General features: G+C 41.0%; 1 protein-coding gene across 5 annotated transcripts in view; it reads right to left on the reverse strand.

Moving 5' to 3' along the window:
• Positions 1-21707, reverse strand: part of pak7 (p21 protein (Cdc42/Rac)-activated kinase 7) — a 68124-nt gene that overhangs the window by 6318 nt on the left and 40099 nt on the right. For 4 of the 5 annotated variants that reach the window (XM_034150376.1, XM_034150373.1, XM_034150374.1 and 1 more), the window contains 5 exons: positions 7268-8107; positions 3079-3288; positions 2373-2538; positions 2111-2265; positions 1018-1151 (listed from right to left, as the gene is read on the reverse strand). In XM_034150376.1, coding sequence (XP_034006267.1) covers positions 1018-1151; positions 2111-2265; positions 2373-2538; positions 3079-3288; positions 7268-8107 — 1505 coding nt within the window. The remainder of the gene's footprint in view (positions 1-1017; positions 1152-2110; positions 2266-2372; positions 2539-3078; positions 3289-7267; positions 8108-21707) is intronic. The other variant, XM_034150375.1, reaches the window with a different exon arrangement.

A 21707-nucleotide genomic window follows, 5' to 3' on the forward strand; every position in this document is an offset into this window, starting at 1 on the left:
TTATGTTTAGAAAAAAATGAAGGAACAAGATTTTTAACAAAACTGTTTTTGCTTGCTAGCTTGCTTTAAAACCAATCTGATATTGCCAACAACACCAGAACGTTACATTGTTCATACATTTAAAATGTTTTTATGTATTTGTCTTTGTTTAACAAGGACCAATACATAAAAAACATTAATCTCAAAATGAGAGGGGGTGATTTATGCCAGATTTAGCTATTAGCTCATTAGCATCTCTGCATCTCATTACTGTCTCTTGGCAGATATACAACTAACAATGAAAACCACTTCATAAACACAAGTTATCATTGGATAGTGTCAACAATTAAATATCTATCTATACAGTGTGACTACAAATAGAGTGATAAGTGATATGCCATATAAGATTGCTCTGTCCATCTCAGCATTTAAATACACACTCAAGGCCACGTCATTCAACACAGCTGACACTTACACACACAAAACACATAAAGCTGTGGCCTTGTTTCTTGGCAACATAAATATATCATAGCAGTTTATTTTCATTCTAAAGCTTTTATCACTCTTTTCCACTGGAAACCGTCTGCCCAAAGCATAGCTCTTAGGTATTTAAAGGAATGGTTTCTTACCGAGTTAGATGAGAAGATCGATACTGCTCTTGGTTAAAAAGCGAGCAGCAAGTTAGCCTAGCTTTGTGCCAAGCTAACAGAAGCTAACACGATGAGCACCTCTGAAGCTCCTTTATTAACATGATATATCCCGTTTATTTAATCTGCACAAAAAATGATTAATTAAATCAGGGGGGGGCTTGTCCAGTTATATTTAAGAACTTTTAATGCCATAAAATATGTGACAATGCACCATGAAACCCCCAGATATCATACTGTTCATTTGGATGTTTTAAGTTTTAGTAAACAAAATCCTTATCCTTTGTAAAATGTATTTTGATTGGTTCTGGTTGGAGTTGTGTTTAACTGCCCGCTGTCTCCTTGTCTGAAACTCTTTAACTTCTGTTATTGTTATCAGAGAAAGGGTTACCTGGTGTGAGTCACAATGTCAGTGAGTGCCCCTCCCTCGAGGAATTCCATGACGACCCACAGCTCGTCCCCCACCAGGTAGCTGTTGTACATGTCCACCACGTTCTCGTGATGGTAGTCCCTCATGATCACAACCTTAAATGCAGAAACAGAAATATAAAACATTGAAAGAGAAGGAAAATAAGTTAAAAAAAAATGTTCTTGCTCAATTTCTATTGACATGAAGTGTTGTTATTAGAATTTCACAATGTGCAGAGCTATCACCATCCTTGGCCTGTAAATTATATAAATAAATGTTTAAATATACTATATTCATGTTACACAATTAATATTATTTGTATCTAAATCCAATATGTAACAAAGACACCACATACTATTTAAAAACATTTATAAAATGTAGTCATGGACATTCAATTATTTATTAATTTTACTCGTATTAATCCAATGTGAACATGTTCAGGGAGCTTAACTATAAAAGGATTACATTCAGAATATAAATAGGATTACAAAAAGCAAATTAGTCCCCAACTGAACACCCACTGCTCACGTGTGTGTTGTCCTATAGTGTACATAGCATGAACAGAGACAGCTATGAATCATTTCCTAGTCAAGGTTTTCTCTTTCTTTTTTTTACTGAGCAAATTATTTCAATTACAGATGTTGTAATGTGCAGGTGGCTAGATTACTATGGATCTTATGTTGTAAGGAATACATGTTAAAAGCTATTTTTTGCTGTAGAATAGTGATATTTGTATGTTTGTCTATAAGGCACACATTTAGCCATGTTTAATGAATATAATTAGGCAGTTTTATATGTGTTTCTGCTTGTTTGAGCTATCAGCAATCAAAAATGTTCGCTTTGATTTCACATGGTATGTGGATGTCACACAGTTTAGTTGTGACCTACAGTTGCAGAATAACATCCAGCATCAAGCTGCAAAATGAATACACATTAAAAAGCAAACCTACATTCAATGTGGTACAGTAATAACACCCAGTAGTATGTGCTACTGTTAAATGTACTATTTTTAGGTTTGAGCATGCACGAGATAAGTGTTCTGCAGTTACGCCCCATCTCGGTCAGTGTTTCACACCTCATTAAAGAGCAGCTCTCTCCTCTGCTGTTTCCTGAGGTCCATCTTCTTCACAGCCACCTGCTTGCCGCTGTGTTTCTCGCTGGCTATGCACACAATACCCGTGGAGCCCTCTCCGATTTTGATAAAGCTGTCCAGGTATTCCCGAGGGTCACCTGTGGGCAAAGGCATACTCCACATTAATGCAATGCAACAGCAGGAATAAAGAAGGAATGCTTCTAAATGGCATTTCAGTGTTACTTATTTACTGTCCGTTTCTGACCTGGGTTGACCACCAGCTGAAGAGCAGCCCTGAACTGCTCATGGGAGACTCTGGAGGGCTGTGTGTCGGAGCTGGACCCCCAGGAAGGAGGCGGGTAGGCCCCCGGGGGGATGTAGGGTGATGAAGGCTGTGAGTACGCACCCTGTGTTAAGACACACACAGGAAACTAGAGTCAAAGAGAAACAGAGAGTGGCTATAAAATAGTATTCATATTTTTATATATAAAGCCAGATTTGTGAAATGTTCGTACTGTATTTTTGGGCTGACACTACGACAAATCTTGAATTGTATTGGTGCAGTCAGTGAATTCCAAAACAACATAACATGTGTTATTCTACACTCATGTATAGCTCTATTCTCAGTGTCCTTGGAAAACATGTGTCTCCAAAAGATGAGTTTTCCGGTTTGTGTTCAGCTTTTCCTACAATGAACACGACAGAATATAATCTTTATATGGTTTAAGAAGCAGAGTCATTTTCAAAACCTTCTGTAATATTAAGGTTCATCTTTCAAAGAGCCCACATCTGAAGACACATGGTTTTCACTGGATAGTGTCATTACTCTTTTTTTTATACTTTTTATAATATTATGTACTTCTCCCATTCAAGTGAAATAATATATCACAATAATTAAAATGACATCTGGCCTAAATCTCTATAAATGTTTGTAATTGTCTGTATGAGTGAGCATCGTGAACATACTGTACCTGAGGGGTGTATGGTGGGCTGGGCTGGGAGGGGGGGTGATGGTAGGGTGAAGGTTTGTAATGGTGAAAGACAGGAGGATATGGCAGGTGTACTGGAGGGTAGCCAGGTGGCTTCATGTGGCTCTGAGGTTGTTTTAGGGGCCCTCTGGGGTACGTGTCACCACCCGTAACCTGGGGACTGCCGTCACGTGCGGGACGCTCGTATTCACCCTGGAGGAGAAGCAGGAACAAGTTATTTGGACTGTGGATCAACATTTAAAGAAAACAACACTGTACAGTTACACACGCTCTGTGATGTAAATGCGTGACTGCCTACAAATGCCAGCTCTAATTCTAGGTATGTGTGCGGGTACATTAGCCCTTGACAGACCTAACAGAGGACATTTAGTCCACAGGACAGGCACCATACTTTATCACTACCCCCCATCTATTTTTTCACAACTACACCATTCATCAACCAGGAGCCCAGGGAATATTCAGATCTGGGACACACCGCTTCCTTATGATCAAAGAAGCACCTGAGTGTTCTTTAAAGCAGTGCTGAAGACTAAGTACACGCATATACACAAACACACACACACACACACACACACACACACACACACACACACACACACACACACACACACACACACACACACACACACACACACACACACACACACACACACACACACACACACACACACACACACACACACACACACACACACACACACACACACACACACACACACACACACACACACACACACACACACACACACACACACACACACACACACACACACACACACACACACACACACAAAGTAAGAATGCAGCGATTAACTATTAAAAGCTCAGTTGACTCAGCTGCTCTGACTCATAATAGGCCTGACGTACACACATAATTGTGTGCACACACATTTACACAACATTCAGCAGAATCTCAAACTATGATGACCACACCAGAGGTTATTTCGAAAGTCAGCATTTTATATATGTATTATGGGATACTATGTTAATATATAAGGCTGTGTACACATTTATTGTGGCAACATGCTCCAACTCAATCCTATTTGACATGTCTAAGGTATAATTAAATGGAGAACTGGAGAAAAGTAATATATACAAAATTGATATTTGACTGGCTTAGAGGAAATGATCAAATACATTTTGCATGTTCAGCAGCTATAGAAATGGTCTGTCACAATAACACTAGCAGAATATTTATAACTTTGTTGTTTTGTTGACATTTATCTTTCAAAGACAAGAAATGATGACAGTATGATGAGCCAGACATCAATAGGTGGACCATAAAGAATAAACAGACAGAAGTGGATCAAGCTGCCGCCGCCTTGAATAGATTAAATTAAATTACATTTCCTGGGACGCCTCAAAATAATGTTTCTCATAAATTCTCAGGAGACTGAGAGGATAATAAAAAAACTCCCTCTTTTTCTCATTTCTTTTTTTTTAAAGATCTCTGTGCCGGTAACTCTCTCCTTTTGCCATTACACACAGAGACATACACACTGACACACAGAGACATACACACTGACACACACACATGTGCAGAGACAGAGCAGGAGGAGGAGTCCTGATGTGTTGGGATGGTGTATAATTACATGGTGTGAACTCTTTTAATCAATCACTCTGAGGCAGGTGTAGGGGGGGGGGGGGGGGTTGCTGCTGGGACGGCCCAGGCCCGCGCCCCCCTATCGTTGGCCGGCACCGCTGGCTGGCTGTCAGCCAGGGGTCTCCTGATCCATGTTGGTTAAACGCGCATTAATCTGAGTTTGGCAGGGTAATCAACAACCTAACTCAACTGTGAAATTGAATTCCGCGGTGGAACATCGTTCGGCCAGTTTTATGCTAAGGCTGCAGAAAGGGAAAGTGCCGCAACATCAATTTGTCACCGAGAGCTGCGGCACTGAGCCCGCCACATAACACAGAGAGAGAGGAAAGAGAGAGGAAGGAAGATAAAGGGGGGAGTGTGTGTGTGTGTGTGTGTGTGTGTGTGTGTGTGTGTGTGTGTGTGTGTGTGTGTGTGTGTGTGTGTGTGTGTTTGTGCGTCTGTGTGTGGCCAAGTCTCCGTGCTGTCTACTGTAACATCCCCACCGGCTCCCAACAACAGCAGGGAGAAAGAGGGATTTACTTCAGTGGTGTGAGTGGGCTGAATGAGGGGAAGAGAAGAAAAGGCAGAGAATGAGAGAGGAGAGAGAGAGGGGTGGGTTTGTTACAAGGTCCATGAGCCAGGAAGAATAGAGATTCTTAAGCTGTCAGATGACTGCTTGTTTTTCTTTGTTTTTTTATACCACTGCTGCAAAATCACAAGGCAAATTAAGGTGCATTGATTTTTCAACCCACTCTCTACTGTGGCTTATATTTAATTTGATTTGACAAAACACTTAATAGAACAACAAATCAGATATTAACAATACACCTAATATAGTCTGGACTCTGGAGGAGTTCTTATCCTTTAGCAGTGCTGCCTTTTTTTGCATCAACATTCACAGCATGAGACTGCAGCCTGTTAAATCTTTACATTCCCTTCACACACGGTACATTTTCAGCAAAGAAAATGTGCTTCCTGAAGCACGGCGACTACGAAAGTGGTAATAATAAACCATATGTAAGGAAAATGACCTTCCCCTGCATCACTTCAAATCCTGCTACTCCTGCATTCTCCGTGGCTGTTTTTTTCTACGAGGGGCTATTTACTGAAGCATGCAGGTTAAATGGTTTTTCATCAAGGCACCCTGGGATCTACATCAGCAAACCCAGTTCTCCTCTCAGCTACTGGTCTCACCATGTGGGAAGGAGGAATGGTGGGGTGTTGTGATAGCGGTACACACACCTCTAAAATGGGCCTGATGGAACACTGAACGCTTTTTTAAAGAATATATAAAGAACTTACACAAATAAAACCTCATAGAGTGACCATTTCCCCTGCTGTTCCCCTCTACTGTTGGCCTCTTATTACTTTTTAACTTACCTAACGTCTTTTCAAACAAGGTTCAGAAAACAATATTGGTATGAACGATCATCACGAGTAAATTATACAGAACACATATGGTTTCATAACACAACCACTAATGCGTGGAAGGTTTATTTGCTCGTGTGTGTGGTCTCCTGGGTATCTGAGTCTGTCCCACGGCTCCACTGGAGCACATCACAGGCTGCAGCACGCCCCCCCCCACTGCAGATATACTTACAGTGCAGGTGATTATACACAATGGGAAGCTCTAAGCTATGAAACATGACATAATAGAAATGTCAGTTTGGTAATTTATTTTGGTTAGAAGTAACCCCTACACGATGTATGGAACAGTAAAACATGTCTATCTTTATTAACTTCACACAGAATAGTGTTAATACACTTTCTGTGTCACTAAAGAAAACACAACATATCACTTCTATGCAGACGACACACAGCTACAGTATGTACATTTCATCGTTCTGAATGTACCTTTCTTAAGTTGCTAGATATGAAATTGCATACTATCATTCTTTTGACCACCAAGCTAATATTATACATAACTTCAATTGTTAGATATAATGATATTATCATTGGTATTCTTTTGGACTAATTACACCATGAAAAGACGATATGCAACTGGTGACTACCTAAAACCTTATTCGATTATAAAGTTTTACCAGAATAAATAATTTTATATAACGTTTTATAATTAACTTTTTCAATGTTTGAGGCTTTTTCTATTTGATTTCAGTCATTATTTTGTATTTGATTTCGTTTTTTTAACTTTCTCACCCTCCTTTTCACTTTCCCCCTGCCATGTGAGTTCTTCCTTTGTGCCTCTATTTGTCTAGTCCCTGTAACTCTCTGTAGTTCAGAGCTTTCTGGTCGATGATCAGCAGGAGCATTAATTGATCTTTGTGCAGAGACAGTGACGACTGAAGGGCGATAATTCTGTATGTGGCAGAGCCTGAAGAGTAGATTAACAGCTACCACCATCAATCATTGAGCAAAAATGAGAGACAACCAGAAACAGAGGAAGAGAGAAAGAGGAAAAGGACTGACTACTTGAAAGAGAGTGCAGGAGGACAGACACTGTAACCATGTTTTAGCTTATACCATACGCTCAGCTGTTTAAAGTAAACTGTCAAAGCCCCTGTCACATTTATTCATGGAGAAATGTATTTTTCCTTACTAAAATGCATACTTTGTTGTTGGTGTAGTTACCTTGGTTAAGGTCTGTGAGTTAGCGAGACTCTCTGAAAGGCGGGGGTAGGTGTAGGAGCTGTAAGGATGTGATTGTGCAGGGTTCTTGAAAGCCCCACTGGCAGCATAGGGGACATTTGGCTCCTGCAGCCCAGATCCTGACCTAGACCGCTGCCGTATAGCAGGCGTGGGGCTAGTCTGCGCCACATAGGAACTCTTAGGCCGCTTCTCGTATTCGTCCCTTACGCCGCCGTAGCTCCACTCACTGTCTGGGTAATTGATCTGCTCGCTGTGTAGTGAGGCACGAGATGGCGTGCCCACTGAAGTGTCCCGGTAGTCCTGGCTAGAAGAGCCCCCCACAGACGCCCGATAGTACCCACTGGAGCCCACACCACTCCCCACCGTGGAGGCCACCTCATCAGCTGAGCGCCCTTTGCTCTCCAAGTAGGTGTGGTAGTCTGGGGGAAGCTTGCCATAGTCTGATTTTTGGGGCATGGCGTCCGGGTAGAAGGGGCTGCGTATGGGGTACGAGTGACCATTCTGCTTGGTGAATCGATAGTGCCTCCCAGCGGCCCAGTCCCCATCTATAGAGAAGCTTGGCTTGCCGGGGTCAAGAGAGAAGTCCCTGCTGGAAGTGTCCAGGTCACAGGAGTAGCGGGAGTAGTAATGGTTGAATCCGTTCTCCTCGGGGGCGTTGGGGTGACCACTGCCGGAGGGTTTGGAGGTGCCTCCAGCCTGGTGGGGGCCCGGTGGGCTCTCTTTACGCAGGGAGTTGGATCGCGTTACTGAGATGTTGTCGAAATCCTCCAGCAGGCCGTTGATGGAAGAATCTTTGGGGGGCCGGTTCCCTCGAACAATGGTCTACAAGAAGAACAAACACATTTATACTTAACATACTAAACAGTCTGCTGCCTAAGACTTTGATGCAGGTAGCCCTGATACGTGGCTTGCAGTTCATTCAATTTCAGTGAAATCATTCATAGCTGAAAACTGAATGAGATGAATTGAAATTCCTGTTGATTCAACTTGAGACTAAGAACAAATTTTCAGGCTGGAATTTCAATTCATGTGTATCAGGGCTTTTTGACAAGAATGAAATCAATCATTACTTGCAATAAATGTCGGTCTTTGTCATCTGAAAACACAGCGAGCATCGGTCTACACAACCACTAGTTGTGAGTTGGGATGCAGCTAGGAAATGTATGGAGATAAATGGCGGGATACCTCAGATGCTAAAAGGAAACCAGTGAGAGCTAATTCCTGCCCCATTTCCCTCGCAACAGATTAGCTTCATTTTCAGTGGGCTGATCAGGATACATTAACAGCCGTGACGTTTGGTTTAACGCTCGTGAGGTGCACGAACACAACAGCGTGCGCCCGCACACTAGCCAGTGAGGAAGAGAGAGGGAAGAGAGAGTGAACACACATGCTCACATCTGCTTCAAAGCAAAGGCAGCTTGATCATCAGGGGTGCTGCTTATCCCCTCCTACCTTGTGCTAAGCCCTTTACACGGATGTGTCGTGAGTCATGGGGACTGGTGCTAAAGGGGAACTCTCCGAACTACAACTTCTGGCATGCATGATGCCAAGTATGCTGTTTTTGTGGTGTGGATAATGAGGATCACGACCTCCAAACAATACAAATCATGACACAGGTTTATTTATTTTGTTATCTTCTCGTCTCTCTACCTTGGACATTACTGGCAACGCTGCATTAGAACAATAGAAACTTTGCCTGTCTGCTGAGTGCTGAGAGGAGGCTGAGCTATAGGGATTATTGTTTGCATTTTAAGCTCTTACATAATCTATTGGAGAGCTTTTTGTGATGATCTAACACAATTTTATTTTTGAATATATGACTGTGTTTCGATGATGTCCTTGTAGTACAGCCTCAAGCATTATATCTATCCAGTTTATTTTGCACTATCCGCAATCTCAGTTTTACAAATCCGTGTATGCCTTTACATCACTACTTTTCATTCTGGATTTACATCCTTGGTGGGCTTCATGAAAGTGCCCGTCAAGCTTTAGGCTATTACTGTTTTTGCACCTAAATGTTTTTATGGTCTCATGTCAGTTTTAAGCTCGCTATCCACACAAATTACCCGCCCACCTTTCAATGCTAACTCATGTGGCTTTTCCCAAGCCTCAAGGAAATCCTTTGAAATATAAAATAAGATATTCCCTAGAATATTATAAGGATGAATGGGTTGGGTTTTAGTTTTTTTTTTTTAAAACAGAGCAACCACGGACTACAGTAAGCTGAAATCAAGTAGCTGAATTAGCCATCTGTAACACAGCATGCCATTTTCACAGGTACAGCTGTATAATCCCATCCATTGCTAGAAATGTACCTGACACACTTATTACAATTTGTAGCACTTTGGATATATAGGATAATGTGGAATGTGGTGACTTGAACTAACCACAACTCGTGTGATCCTTTTCAATGTTCACCTAAGAGATACAACCCTTCGTGTTAATATTGAGAGGGCTGACCTGGCATGTGTACTTCTTAGTCTTTTCTTTGAAGGTGTTTGCTGAACCTTATTCTTAGACATGATAAATGTCACATCAGCGAGTTCTTTGACACCCTTCCACAATGCCTCGCTTTCTGTCACATAACTGTCATATGTGTCACCGCTGTAGTTTGTCCATGTCACATGTGCTGAGGCAGGGACTCCGAAAAGTCGGATAATCATCAACTCTCAGCAACATTGTGCTGACACAAGGACACATCTAGACGCCTACACACTCCTTTCCTTTCATCCCTCTCATCTTTTAGATTATGACTCAACCAGGCTACTACAGTTATTAAAAGCAGTATTAATGCTTGTTTTCCTTTTCCTCTACACAAGACACTCATTTCTGTCAAAGGGGTTGACGGAGAGATCTTCAATTAAATGACTAATCACTTTCTGCGTGATGGTTTCATATTGTTTCAAATGTTTAAGATTGCTGCCATGACGGCAATGATGGTCCACCTCCTAAAGAGGACAAATCATGCACATTTTCAGCTTCATGTTTGTATTTTGTGCCTATACTGTGACATGTTTACATGCTTTAATGTTGACCATTTTCTTTGTTTCCCTCTCATACTGCCTGTACTGCAGCACCTCTTTTCACCCTCTGTATGAAACCCAGTCTGCTCTGATTGGTGTTGTGATTCGTCAACCGCTCAGAGATGTCCCACCCCGTAGCAAATCACGCACAATGTGTTGGAGCACTAGACAATATAACCACGAGTGTTAATAGTAATGTCACTATGTTACGGAAGCAAACAAATAAGTTCAATCGATTTACATCTACAAAAACCTATATAACAAAATACAGGAAAGGTCAACATAAAGCATATTAGGGCCTCTTTAAGTCAAGCCTGAAGTGTCTCAACTCTTTGGTAGATCACTGACTTACAATAAAGCACAATCATTTTCCCAAATGCTTTGCTTTATAGACCAAATGACTGCTAGACTAATGCCCTTCTCAGCCTTTACTGTACTCTATTTTTGGTGCTAATTTAAAAATATTAGCATGCTAACATTGACTGGCTGAACATGGTGTCAAATATTACATGCTAGCAAAGTGCTTCAATCATAGCATGTAGCATAGCTTAGCGGAAGAACAGCCTCACACGTCGTCCGCTTGCTGTCATGACACTGACACTCGTTTGAACAAAAAATGCGGCACTAATGCTGCATTCACAGCCATTTCAGCAGACAGGGAAAAACAAGAAAAACATCCCTTATTCCAACTTGGGAATGTTCCTGCATTATTCCAAGTTTGTGAGCCACACTGCTAACATTGGAGTCACACCAGATAAACGACCTACATTTGCTAATTTCGTTATGTTATGGTTTGGTAGCAGTTTGATACAAAGTGAAACATTCATTCTTGGCTGGCCAAAATTCTGGTTCAACACAACATGAATTGGACTAACCGCTCTATCCAAATAACACTGTTTCATATATCATCTCTCCTTTCTTCCTCTCTAGCACTCCAGTTCCTGTCCCCTGTTTGAGAGCTATAGGCTGTTTGGTTCCGTGACCTGGAACCCAAGGTGAAATGGCCTATAAAAGCTGCGAGTAAAGTCTAGCTGAGAGGCGGTGGCTGCAGGACGGATGGTCTTTTAAACAGGTCGGTGAGTGGAAATCTATCATTCCTTGGACGGATGTCGCAGTGCATAGAGCAAGCTCGCAAGTCACACATTCATGACAAAAGCACATTTTTCTTACAAAATAATGCTCATGTCACAATAATGTTCTTAACTGATGGGTACAAAACTGCTACAAACAATCATCGGTGCTGATATTGTCATGGGAATGATCCTCACACGTCCTCTGAACGGTGATATGAAGTTGTGAATGCTTTGTGTTAAACCTCAAATGATGCTTAGTCACATCATGTTACGATACGTGGATGTCAGTGATTCCTAGCTAATTCAATTGGCCCACAACAGTCGGGAGTGTCAGTTATCTAATAAAACATCATCTTCTCCATTTAGTTCATAATCAATAAGACTGTGTCAAGGAGCGTGACAGGTAAAGGGGGGGGGGAGAGTGGGAAAGAGAAGGCAGCAAATGAAACCGAAGAGGGGATGAGAGTGCAGAGGGGAGAGGGAGACAAGGTTAATTGTGTGCCAATTCACTGTCAAACGTTCGGCATCAAGCCTGAAAATCTTTCCATTAATTTGAATTAGGGGGCTGATACTGGCCCCCGTACCCCCCACCCTCGCTTCTCCCCCCTGTCCTCACAGCTCTTCGAGCCCTGTGCACGGGTCGTGTTCAGCGCGGCGGTGACAGGAGCCATATTTCACCGGCGTTCCGCGTTGGCCTGTCCTTTAGTGATAAGCTGTAATAGATCTACTCTCTACACTCACTACGGCCTGTTCAAGGTAAGCACAGGAGAGAGGAGGGGAGAGGAGAGGGGAGGGGAGGGGAGGGGGAGAGGGAGGAGGAGAAGGAGAGGAGAGGAGAGGAGAGGAGAGGGGATGATAGGAATGAATGGAAAGCCAGGACAGAAAAGAGATGAGAGATAGGAGATAGAGTTGGTCTGTAAGGCCAGAAAGAAAGCTTCCATTCCCTCCCTTCTAACTCCTTCTCTGTCCCTACCCTTAATGTCCTTCTTTCCCTTCCCTTCCCTCCTCTTCTCGGAGAGGACGGGAGAGGAGAGGAGAGGTAAGAAGAAGAAGAGAGGAGAGGAGAGGAACGAAAAGGAAATGAAAGGAAAGGACGGGACAGGAAAGGAAAGGAAAGAAGAAGAGAGGAGAGGAGAGGAGAGGAGAAAAGGAAAGACGGAAATGGGAAGATCCTCTGGTAATGGGGAGTATAAGTAGAAGAAGTGACAATAAAAATAGGTGGGATAAATGCAAAACTATCAAAAGGACAGCAGAAGAAGAAACTCAGCAGCTGCAGTAGAAGAGAAGGAGGAATCATAGATAGCAAGGGATGGAGAAGGGTTGACGACGGAAGGGAGGGAGGAAGTGTCGTCGAAAGGGAGCCATGAAAAATGAGGCTTGGGAGATAAGGGGGGATTAACCTTGCTGGTAATGAAGGGAGGGTGTGATGGGAGGACGGAGGGAGGAAGAGAGGGAGAGATAATTAATGAGCTTGCCCTTCCAGTGACTCCTAGCTAGAACCCTGGTATGGAGGCTGCGCTTCACTGGACAGCGGGGTCCTGGGACGGCTGAGAGGCTGGGGGGGAGGAGGGGGAGGGGGTCTGCTTCTCTGCTGCATGGCTCTTCTATACTGCTGTTTCATTTGAGTATGAAGCTGAAACTGCTCTTTGGTGAGGAATCTGCCAGAAACGATACAACTTACCCCAGTTTGAATTAAATCCCTTAATTCAGCGTTTTAAAAGTTAGATTTTCTCTGGCTACTCTCTTAAAGAAGCTAAATACTTTTCTATTCAAACGTTTTCAGATGTTGGACAGCCATATGCTTTGATACAAAACTTAATTTAGAAGCCAGTATGTGTGCACAGTTGCAGATCAAGAGTCACATTAACAGGCTACATTAATGTCATCAGTAATACACTTTTTTTATTTCCAAAATGGGAAGTCAAAATGTATTAAAAACATGAACATTCAAAACATGATTGTGTCCAGAACAATATTCCACTTAAAACCATATTTCTCTGCATTTTTACTTTTAAAAACAACATTTTCACTGCGGTAAAAAACCACCCTCCTGATTGCCGCACACAAAGGGAGGCACGCAATAGTTACTTTGCATTTCATTCAATTTGTAATTAATGCTATGTGTTTTATATTTTAGGTGTGTTGTTTTCATTATTTATAAATGTTAACATGTATCCGTAAAGCAACAAGTATTGTACCTTTTAAAAGGCATCTTAAATCTATTATTATTATAGTTTTAAAAAGTATGAAATAGATATTAATAATAGTCTGTTGACCATGATGTCAACATGATGTAATAATGCATTATAATGTTGACATCACCTATTGTCCTAATACCTATTTGTCTAAAGATGAGGGTCAAAACTGAGGCTGCAATAACACATATTTTCATGATTGATTAATTTGTTTATTAATCTATTATACAATCCATTATTTAGCTTGAATAAAAATAAATCAGTTTTTTCATCATAAAGATTGTTGTTGCTTAATTGTTCAGCTGAAAAATAAATAAATAAATAAACCCTGGTCTAATGTTTCCTCCAGTAATTGTTGGTGTTTAAATATGCATGTATATGTTAGACACAGAGAGATACATACAGTACGTAGCCTGACAGATTTAAAGAAATACACACATGCACGACATCAGAGGCAGATGTGTAACCCCTCCTAGTCGTGAGTCTTTAGTCACAGTCATCAACTACCACACCCCCACTCTCTCTCTCTCTCTGTGCCCCTCTCTCTTACACACAAACACATACCCACACAGCAGAATACCGCCTACTCAACACACCCACTCTCTACTCCCAGTCCTGCCAGAACACGACCTGATAGAAACAATGTTTTTTTTGTAAGCTGTCATGTTGTACTATACTATTGTGCATGTCTCACAACAGAAATATGTGTATTCCTCCAATCACATCGCATCATTCTCTCTCAATCTCTGTGTATAAAATCCCTGGCACCATCTCTACCCGGTGAATATTTCTGTCACGACTTACACTGCAGATAAAAAGCACGCGTGGGTATTTCTTCCACACCCGAACATGGTCACACTCTTCTTCTGCTACTACAACTGCTGCTCCTGGAGTGCAGCATCCTCCTGCATCACTGACCAGTTTCTGCACAGAAGCTTATTCAAGGCCGTCTGAGAAAGATAATATCCAAGAGACCTTGAGACATCAGACAAAGGGGCGACTGAAGACTCGAGTGTCTCACTGAGGGCCAAAACATGACCTGCAGTGCTGATTCATCTACTGCATGCATAAACAAAGAGGGACGATATCGATATAAAAAAACATCCATGGTGTCAAAAAGGTGTGTAGCTACTTTAATCATGCTCCACTTTAATGGTCATACTATATTAGACAATGGCTTGAAACAGTGTGTGGATTTAAAAAGATGATCTCACAGATTCAGGTAAGCAGCAAGACAAGATGACGTTGTTTTATCCTCTAGCTCTCTCTGGTGGAAAGAAGTGGTAAAAGCATCAAACGGCTAAAGATTAAATTATGCTCTTTTCACTACTGCTGTTATTTAACAAAATACACTAAGCAAGGAACTGTGTGTTTGGTAGATTATTTTATTTGTTGTAACAATGGTCCCCTATTGGGCAAAATCCACTTTTTCATGTCTTTTATACATAAACATGTGTCCCCTCTGTGTAAAGAGATTCTGAACGTTTCAGAAACAAAGATTCTCTCACTTTTTGTCCTGATCCATTTATATAAAAACCTGTCTGAACATGAGCTGATCAGATTTTGGCTTGTGTAACCATTAGTCAATCACCAACCAAGGTAACCCCTGTAATATATCTCAGAGGGGTGTGGGGAGTGGCTCCTTATTTTCATTTAAAGTAACAGACACAGAATCAGCACTTTTGAAACAGGGCTGAAACAGAGGGGATTATGGGATGCTACAATGCACGATCTGTTCGGTATTTCGAGGGAAACACTTCAGAGACATGTTATGTATATGACCTATATGGATGAAAAAGAGGATAATAGGAGACCTTTAAATATGATACCGTTGGAAAGCCTATTTATTTCCCTTTTAAATGGTGCCACATTTGTGAGGAACATGCATTTATGGGATGAGCAGCAGCTGAGTAGGTGGGTTGCACCCATGACAAATTGGATGATTGAGGTCTGATGAAACAAGACATATTGGCAATTTAACAATTCATTTAAAAAAAATGTTAAAGCACGCTAACACACTTTTTAAAAAAGGTTCATGGTTGCAACACAAACACAACAAATGTCCTTACTTTTTGTGTTATGTTTATTTTAGGGTAAGTCTACACTACAAATAACAAGCTTAATGACCTCATGCCAACCCTTGATATGTTAACAAGTTTTGTTTGTATGTCAATATCAGCGGATCAGAAGGATTTTGTACTGCATGAAGCAACCATGGTAAAAAAAAAAAATATTCTTGTTATTCTTGAGTTATCAAGAATGTTTCTACACGAACACAGAGAAATACCTCGCCGAGATTCTCACTACATACTAAGTAACATAGTGAAGACATTCAAATAATAAGGTTAATGCTGATGTCATTTCAAGTTTCTCATTGTCATCAAATCACACAAAAAGACCAAAACCAACAATGTGTTTTCTGACATTCCTGCACCCATTGGTTGCTACAGGAAATCTTAACATTTAGCTGAGGAATACATATGTTTTATTATATTCCTAAAACAGCTGGGCACTGGAGTATAAAACCAAAACAATTAAACGTGAGTAAATGGTTAATATGTCGGGGACTATCTTTTGCTGTGGAATCAAACAGATTGGGTGTGCTGGTTTTAATGCCACGGAATGGTGTATGTAAAATTGACTTTAAATAAACGACAGTTGCCTTGTTAACGGAATTTAATGAAAATGTTGGCCAGTGTTAAGGTATGGTGAAATCATTTGTTTATAATAATTTAGAGTTCTAAGGCACAGAGGAATTAGCTCTTATACATACATTACATATTAGTATATTATCAAATTGGCTAGTAGGATATGTAAGGCTTTGGCGGCACATATAACACAACAAGTATCAATATATCATTTTGGTCTAAACTATTTTGAAAGTGAGAAGGACTCAAGTTAAGACACAATTCCTGAGGTGTTTTTAGTATTCCCAATTCAATACCAAGAAAGCCAATTAAAACCAGATTTTTTGATAGGAAGAAAGATCATCATAAATCCAGGTGAAATTTAGCTTTACCTCAAGTAATAATTAAACTCTTTAAAGCAATGTCAAAAAATGAGGCAGACCATTATTCCCTCTACAGCAGTGTGTTGTGTGCAGTCATGAGGGAGAAGCAGGAAGTGTCCTGTGCTCTGCTGCTCTCTGCTGGTCAGACAAAGTATTTCACATCTAAAGCGGCACATTTATTGTGAATTAAATAACCATGAATTAAAGTGATGTGGATGTTAATTTCACCCATTAAGGATTAGTGAGGCTTCTGGTAATAGGATTCCCTGAGGCACATATCTAGGATCTACGTTAATAATTAGAAGGACTAATCCCGACCGCAAAACCCAATCGAATGTGACCTCAGATCAGTACGCAAGCTGACAGGTTGACCCACCTGTATTACTTAGCTGAGGATTTCACGGAACAGCGACGCTGTTTTCTTGACATGTTATTAGCGGAGCTATGGATGAGGTCCCAGCAAACATGAACAGGATTATTCAAGGAGAGGATTTTTTAGCATTCCCATGATTAATGGGCTGTGAGCTGACCTGTTTCCTCAGGCCATCCTGCTGCCTGTTAGTTACAGTAGTTAATAACCATCGTCTCAACATGCGGAGCTCATCCAAGGGTTCAATAAATAGTTTGAAAACATTATACGATACATAACAATGAAAGGATAGTTGACTTGTGAATGATTATGCTAAATCTGATTGTCAAGGATTTCCTTGTCATGTAAGACATTTGTCTTACATGACTGTATAGAAGAATAGGGGAAAGGGGAAAGGGAAGTATAAGGCCCTTTGTCTGACAAAACAAGTAGAATTATGAACTTATCCTTAAAATAACTGATTGATAGGAGTAACTTTTAGTATGTTCTTACACACCACTTATAAAAGTCTGTTTTTTTTAGTGTTTCATCTGGACACAAATCATGTCATTGATACAGTATAGACAAAGTAGTGTGCAGTCTCGTCCTCCCTCTGACTGAAGCCTATTGCCGTCCACCCTGAGCATCCTGTTAAAGGAGAGTTATTCCTTGCCACTGTCAATGAAAAAGTACAATCCAGACCTGCTCTTTGTGAAAAGTGCCGCTGGATAATTGATCTTATAATTCTTCCTCCAGCATAGCCAATAGCAGGCCTCCTCACAGTAGCTGACATGTCAGGTCTGCATCTCACAAATCATTGAAGCTTTATGCACACCTTGTCATAACTAATTTCTCTTATCTCAGCTTCTTTATTTTTGAAATATTGTTAATTTGACCTTTTCAGGCTAGTCTGAAGAGTCTCTAACTCCAAATTGTACGTAAGGGGTCACAGGAAAACATTAGAGTATTTGGGTACCACTTTACAATAAGACTACCCATATAAAGGGTTTACGAATAGTTTGTAATTAATGTATTAATTAGGTTGTGAACACTTTATAAATCATTAATAAGCTTTTATAAGACATGAGATAAACAGGGAAACTGTGACCGGTTGCTTGCCAAATAGTGAGCCCAAATGTATCTGTACTGCTAAGCCTTGTATTGGCTACTTAGCTTACTTCGTCTTCTTCATCAGCCAGCATCCTTGGTATCTGGTGTTCACTGAGTTGATTCCCCCCCATCCATCTTGATGTTTCTTGGCATCTCGTATGACCATCTATGAATGAGTTACTAACATGTATAACTGCCAAAAGGGAGCCTTATTGTAAAGTGTAAAACACATTCCCATTTATGAATGAGTTACTACCATTTATCATTTGTTTAAGTTTCATTAAAGGTCCTATGACATGCTTTTCCGGTTATTACCCGTCCCCTTGTGTGTTATAAATGGTTCTTAATGATAATAAAGTGTTTACAACCTAATTATAAACCCTTTACGAATCCTTTATAAGGGTAGTCTTATTGTAAAGTGGTACCGAGTATTTTAAGTGGTCAGAACCAAATGAATGCTGTAACTAAAGTACCTAAACATCCTATATCTCAGTAGCATATTTCTACAGGGTAAAGATTCCCTGTTTGTGGATTTGTTTACACTTTTCCCCACATAGAGCTAAAGGCAGCCTCTGGTGGTGTTTATGGGATTAATGTAACCGTGTGTATGAGTGTTTAGTTTATTATGCTGCTAAAGGCAGACAAGGGAGCCCCTTCCATGAGCTGGTGAGTATCTGAGGTTATGTTCTCCTCCTCAGACGATGTGCCTCCAACCCCCCACAGCTCCCCAGCCGGCAGCTCAGACCGGAGTGACCCAGTAACCTCTGACCTCAGCTGGGGAGAGCCTCAGCTACAAGCTCCAGAAGTCACAGAGGGTGCAACGCATGAAATGAGGGATGATTTCCAGCAAAATGGATTAGTGGTGGAGCATAATGAATTACAAACATACAGTTGGACCAAATCCCCGACCTTAAGCATATTAGCCCAGCAAAGCCTGGACACCATTCTTTTTTTCCATCCCTCCATGCACTGGCATATTTAAGCTGGTCAAGATACATAGCTGGCAACAAATTGCTAGAAAATATAATCATACTATTTAGATGAATCAATAAAGCAGTACTGTGTCTTTTCCAGTGTGATCAATTAAGTGATTTCCTTCTCTGGGAGTTTCCAAGTGAGTCTGTCACTGTGAAGGAAACTTTCTGATCTAAAGGAGGAGCGGAGACAGAGAGCAAGAAGAAGAGGAGGAGGAGGGATCAATTAGATGTCCCTCAGTTATCTTCTTGTCAACTCTGAGACAGATAAACAGACAGCTGCCCGCTTTAGATTAATTACACACTGGCGCTCATTAATACTAGCCCAGTCAGTCAGTCAGTTGTAGGCCTCTACATCACATCTCCACCCCTTTCATCCTTATCCCCCCTCACTTTCCACTCCTTTTTCCAGTCATTAGATCACTCTCCTGATGATGGATTCCCCCCCTCATTTATTTTCCTATACTGCCACTTTAATCCCTCTCCACAGGCCTTTTTCCTATACAGTATGCTACATGATTTGCAACAGTCAAGGCATCTATGAAAACATTGCTATTGAAGACATTTTATATTATGAATGTGAAGGTTACTACTGTATGTGCTGACAACAAGCCAAACTAAAAGATGGGAAACATTTTAGCTGCAAAACATCAGCATGTTAGAATTATCATGGTGAGCATGTTAGCATGCTAACGTTAGCATTCAGCTCAAAGCACCACCCTTCTGACAACAGCCTTACAAAGCTGCTAGCATGGCTGTAAACTCTGTAATGCTATATCACAGCTTAATATTGTACTGTAAGAAGAACAGAAGAGTAAAGGTCCTGCAATATAAGCATCGAAATATTACCTAGGTGTTAGCTTAGAGTTAGCTTACATTTCTACAGCATGTTTAATCATGACAATACAAAAGTATGTGTTTAGCTACAGACTACAATATAGCTTTCATTACTGTCATTTTTATTAAAATAATAAGAAACAAATCAATCCAATTAATTGCTTAAGCATGAGAAACATATCAGATACGTAGGCTATGTTTTAGTTAGAAGGCCTGTTTACATTTCTGGTAAAGCAGTTCAAATTAGATATATAACAGGAGAGATGAGGCTTAGGGTTAAGGAAATACAAAATGATGGTCACCTTTATCTTGCCCTGAAATGCTGATTGATGGATCAGAAAGTGATTTGCGTTCAATATTCTTCCACAGAGATAAGGGAAGAAAATGATTGGACTGTGAGTTGTAGTTTTCTTTGTCACCACACGAGGATACTGCAGGTCCAACCATTAAAACCCCTCCAACCAAGAGTGAAATATTATCTGCTGATTGAAAAACAAAGAACAGAAATCATTTCTAAAGTCCCTGTGTTGTGTAATTTAAAAGGACACTAGCTTGTCGGCTGTGAAAACTTATTTTCAAAGTAGCCTATGTGTTTTTGCTTTAATACAATTTGAATATCCACATCAGAAGAAGAAGCACATTTATACAAACTCCACAGGACACAAAGTATTAAAGTGTTCAAGAAGATCAGGATTTTGAAAAGTCACCCTACAGTTTCTCATCAAGACATTGGAAAGCACTTTTAAAGTCTGACACACAGACATCTCAAATCAGTTTTTCCTGCAACAATCGTTCCCTATTTAAAATTCACAGCCTAAATGTCCTTCCACAAAACCCACATTCAGACACTGAAGGATGGTTGTTAGCCAGGACATTTTGAGCTGCCCTGGCAAAGTACGACGCGCGTTACTGAAAGCCAAATTCCCCCGCTGACTGTGGCTCCGGAGCCTCCGTGAGACGTGATTTGCAGAGTGTGACTGTGAATGGCATCCGCGACAGAAGACAAAGTAAGAAAGCGAGGAGGGAGGAGGAGCAGAGTGGAAGAAGGAATGAGAGAGGTCTAAATCAATGCCATCCACTTCAGCTCAGTGCCAAGAAAGACAGATGCTCTCTCTATCTGTGTGTGTGTGTGCATGAGGGTGCACTGCCTGCGCAGACACACATACATCAGGAGTTATTTTTCCTTCATGCTGCTTTGACCAAATTAACCCTAAATCGATGTAAGATGGAGTGTAATACATATCGAGTCAAACTCAAATCAAACTTGAAATTAAAGGCGTATCGATCACCAGCTTTCAACGTTCTTCTCTGTCCATTAAAAAGATGAATTAATGCAACAGTCATTGAGGAAGACAGGCCAGAGCGCAAGGGGCAGTTTTGGAGGAAATACATTCTCTAATGTAAAAAAAGAAAGCCTGGCAAGACCTTGGGTTAACTGGTAACACAAAGTTAGAGATTCTGGACCTGCTCCAAATCCAATCACTTGTCTAGACCTCTTCATTCTCAGTCCGGACACTCTTCTGCCTTGGAGCTCTCCCAGTATCGTTAATACACACTGCAATAAAACACCTCCTCAAATTAGCAGCTAGCTGCTCGCACATGTAAGAACCGTAATAGCCAGCTTCTCCCTATCCAATAAAGACACAGGTTTGCATTTCTGCCCCTGAAGCAAGGACTGGGTGACCCTGTTCAATCAGAAACACTATCTCTCTCTGCTTCCATACGAATACATACAGCAAACCCAGCAAAGCTACCAAAATAACCCATGCTCATGCTTAGAGCACAAACCTGCCCTCTCTCCAGAAACATGAGAAAACAACCTCCACTCCGCAATGCTATAATTTATGGCTT

This window comes from Trematomus bernacchii, unplaced genomic scaffold, assembly GCF_902827165.1.
Source record: "Trematomus bernacchii unplaced genomic scaffold, fTreBer1.1, whole genome shotgun sequence".
NCBI lineage: Eukaryota > Metazoa > Chordata > Actinopteri > Perciformes > Nototheniidae > Trematomus > Trematomus bernacchii.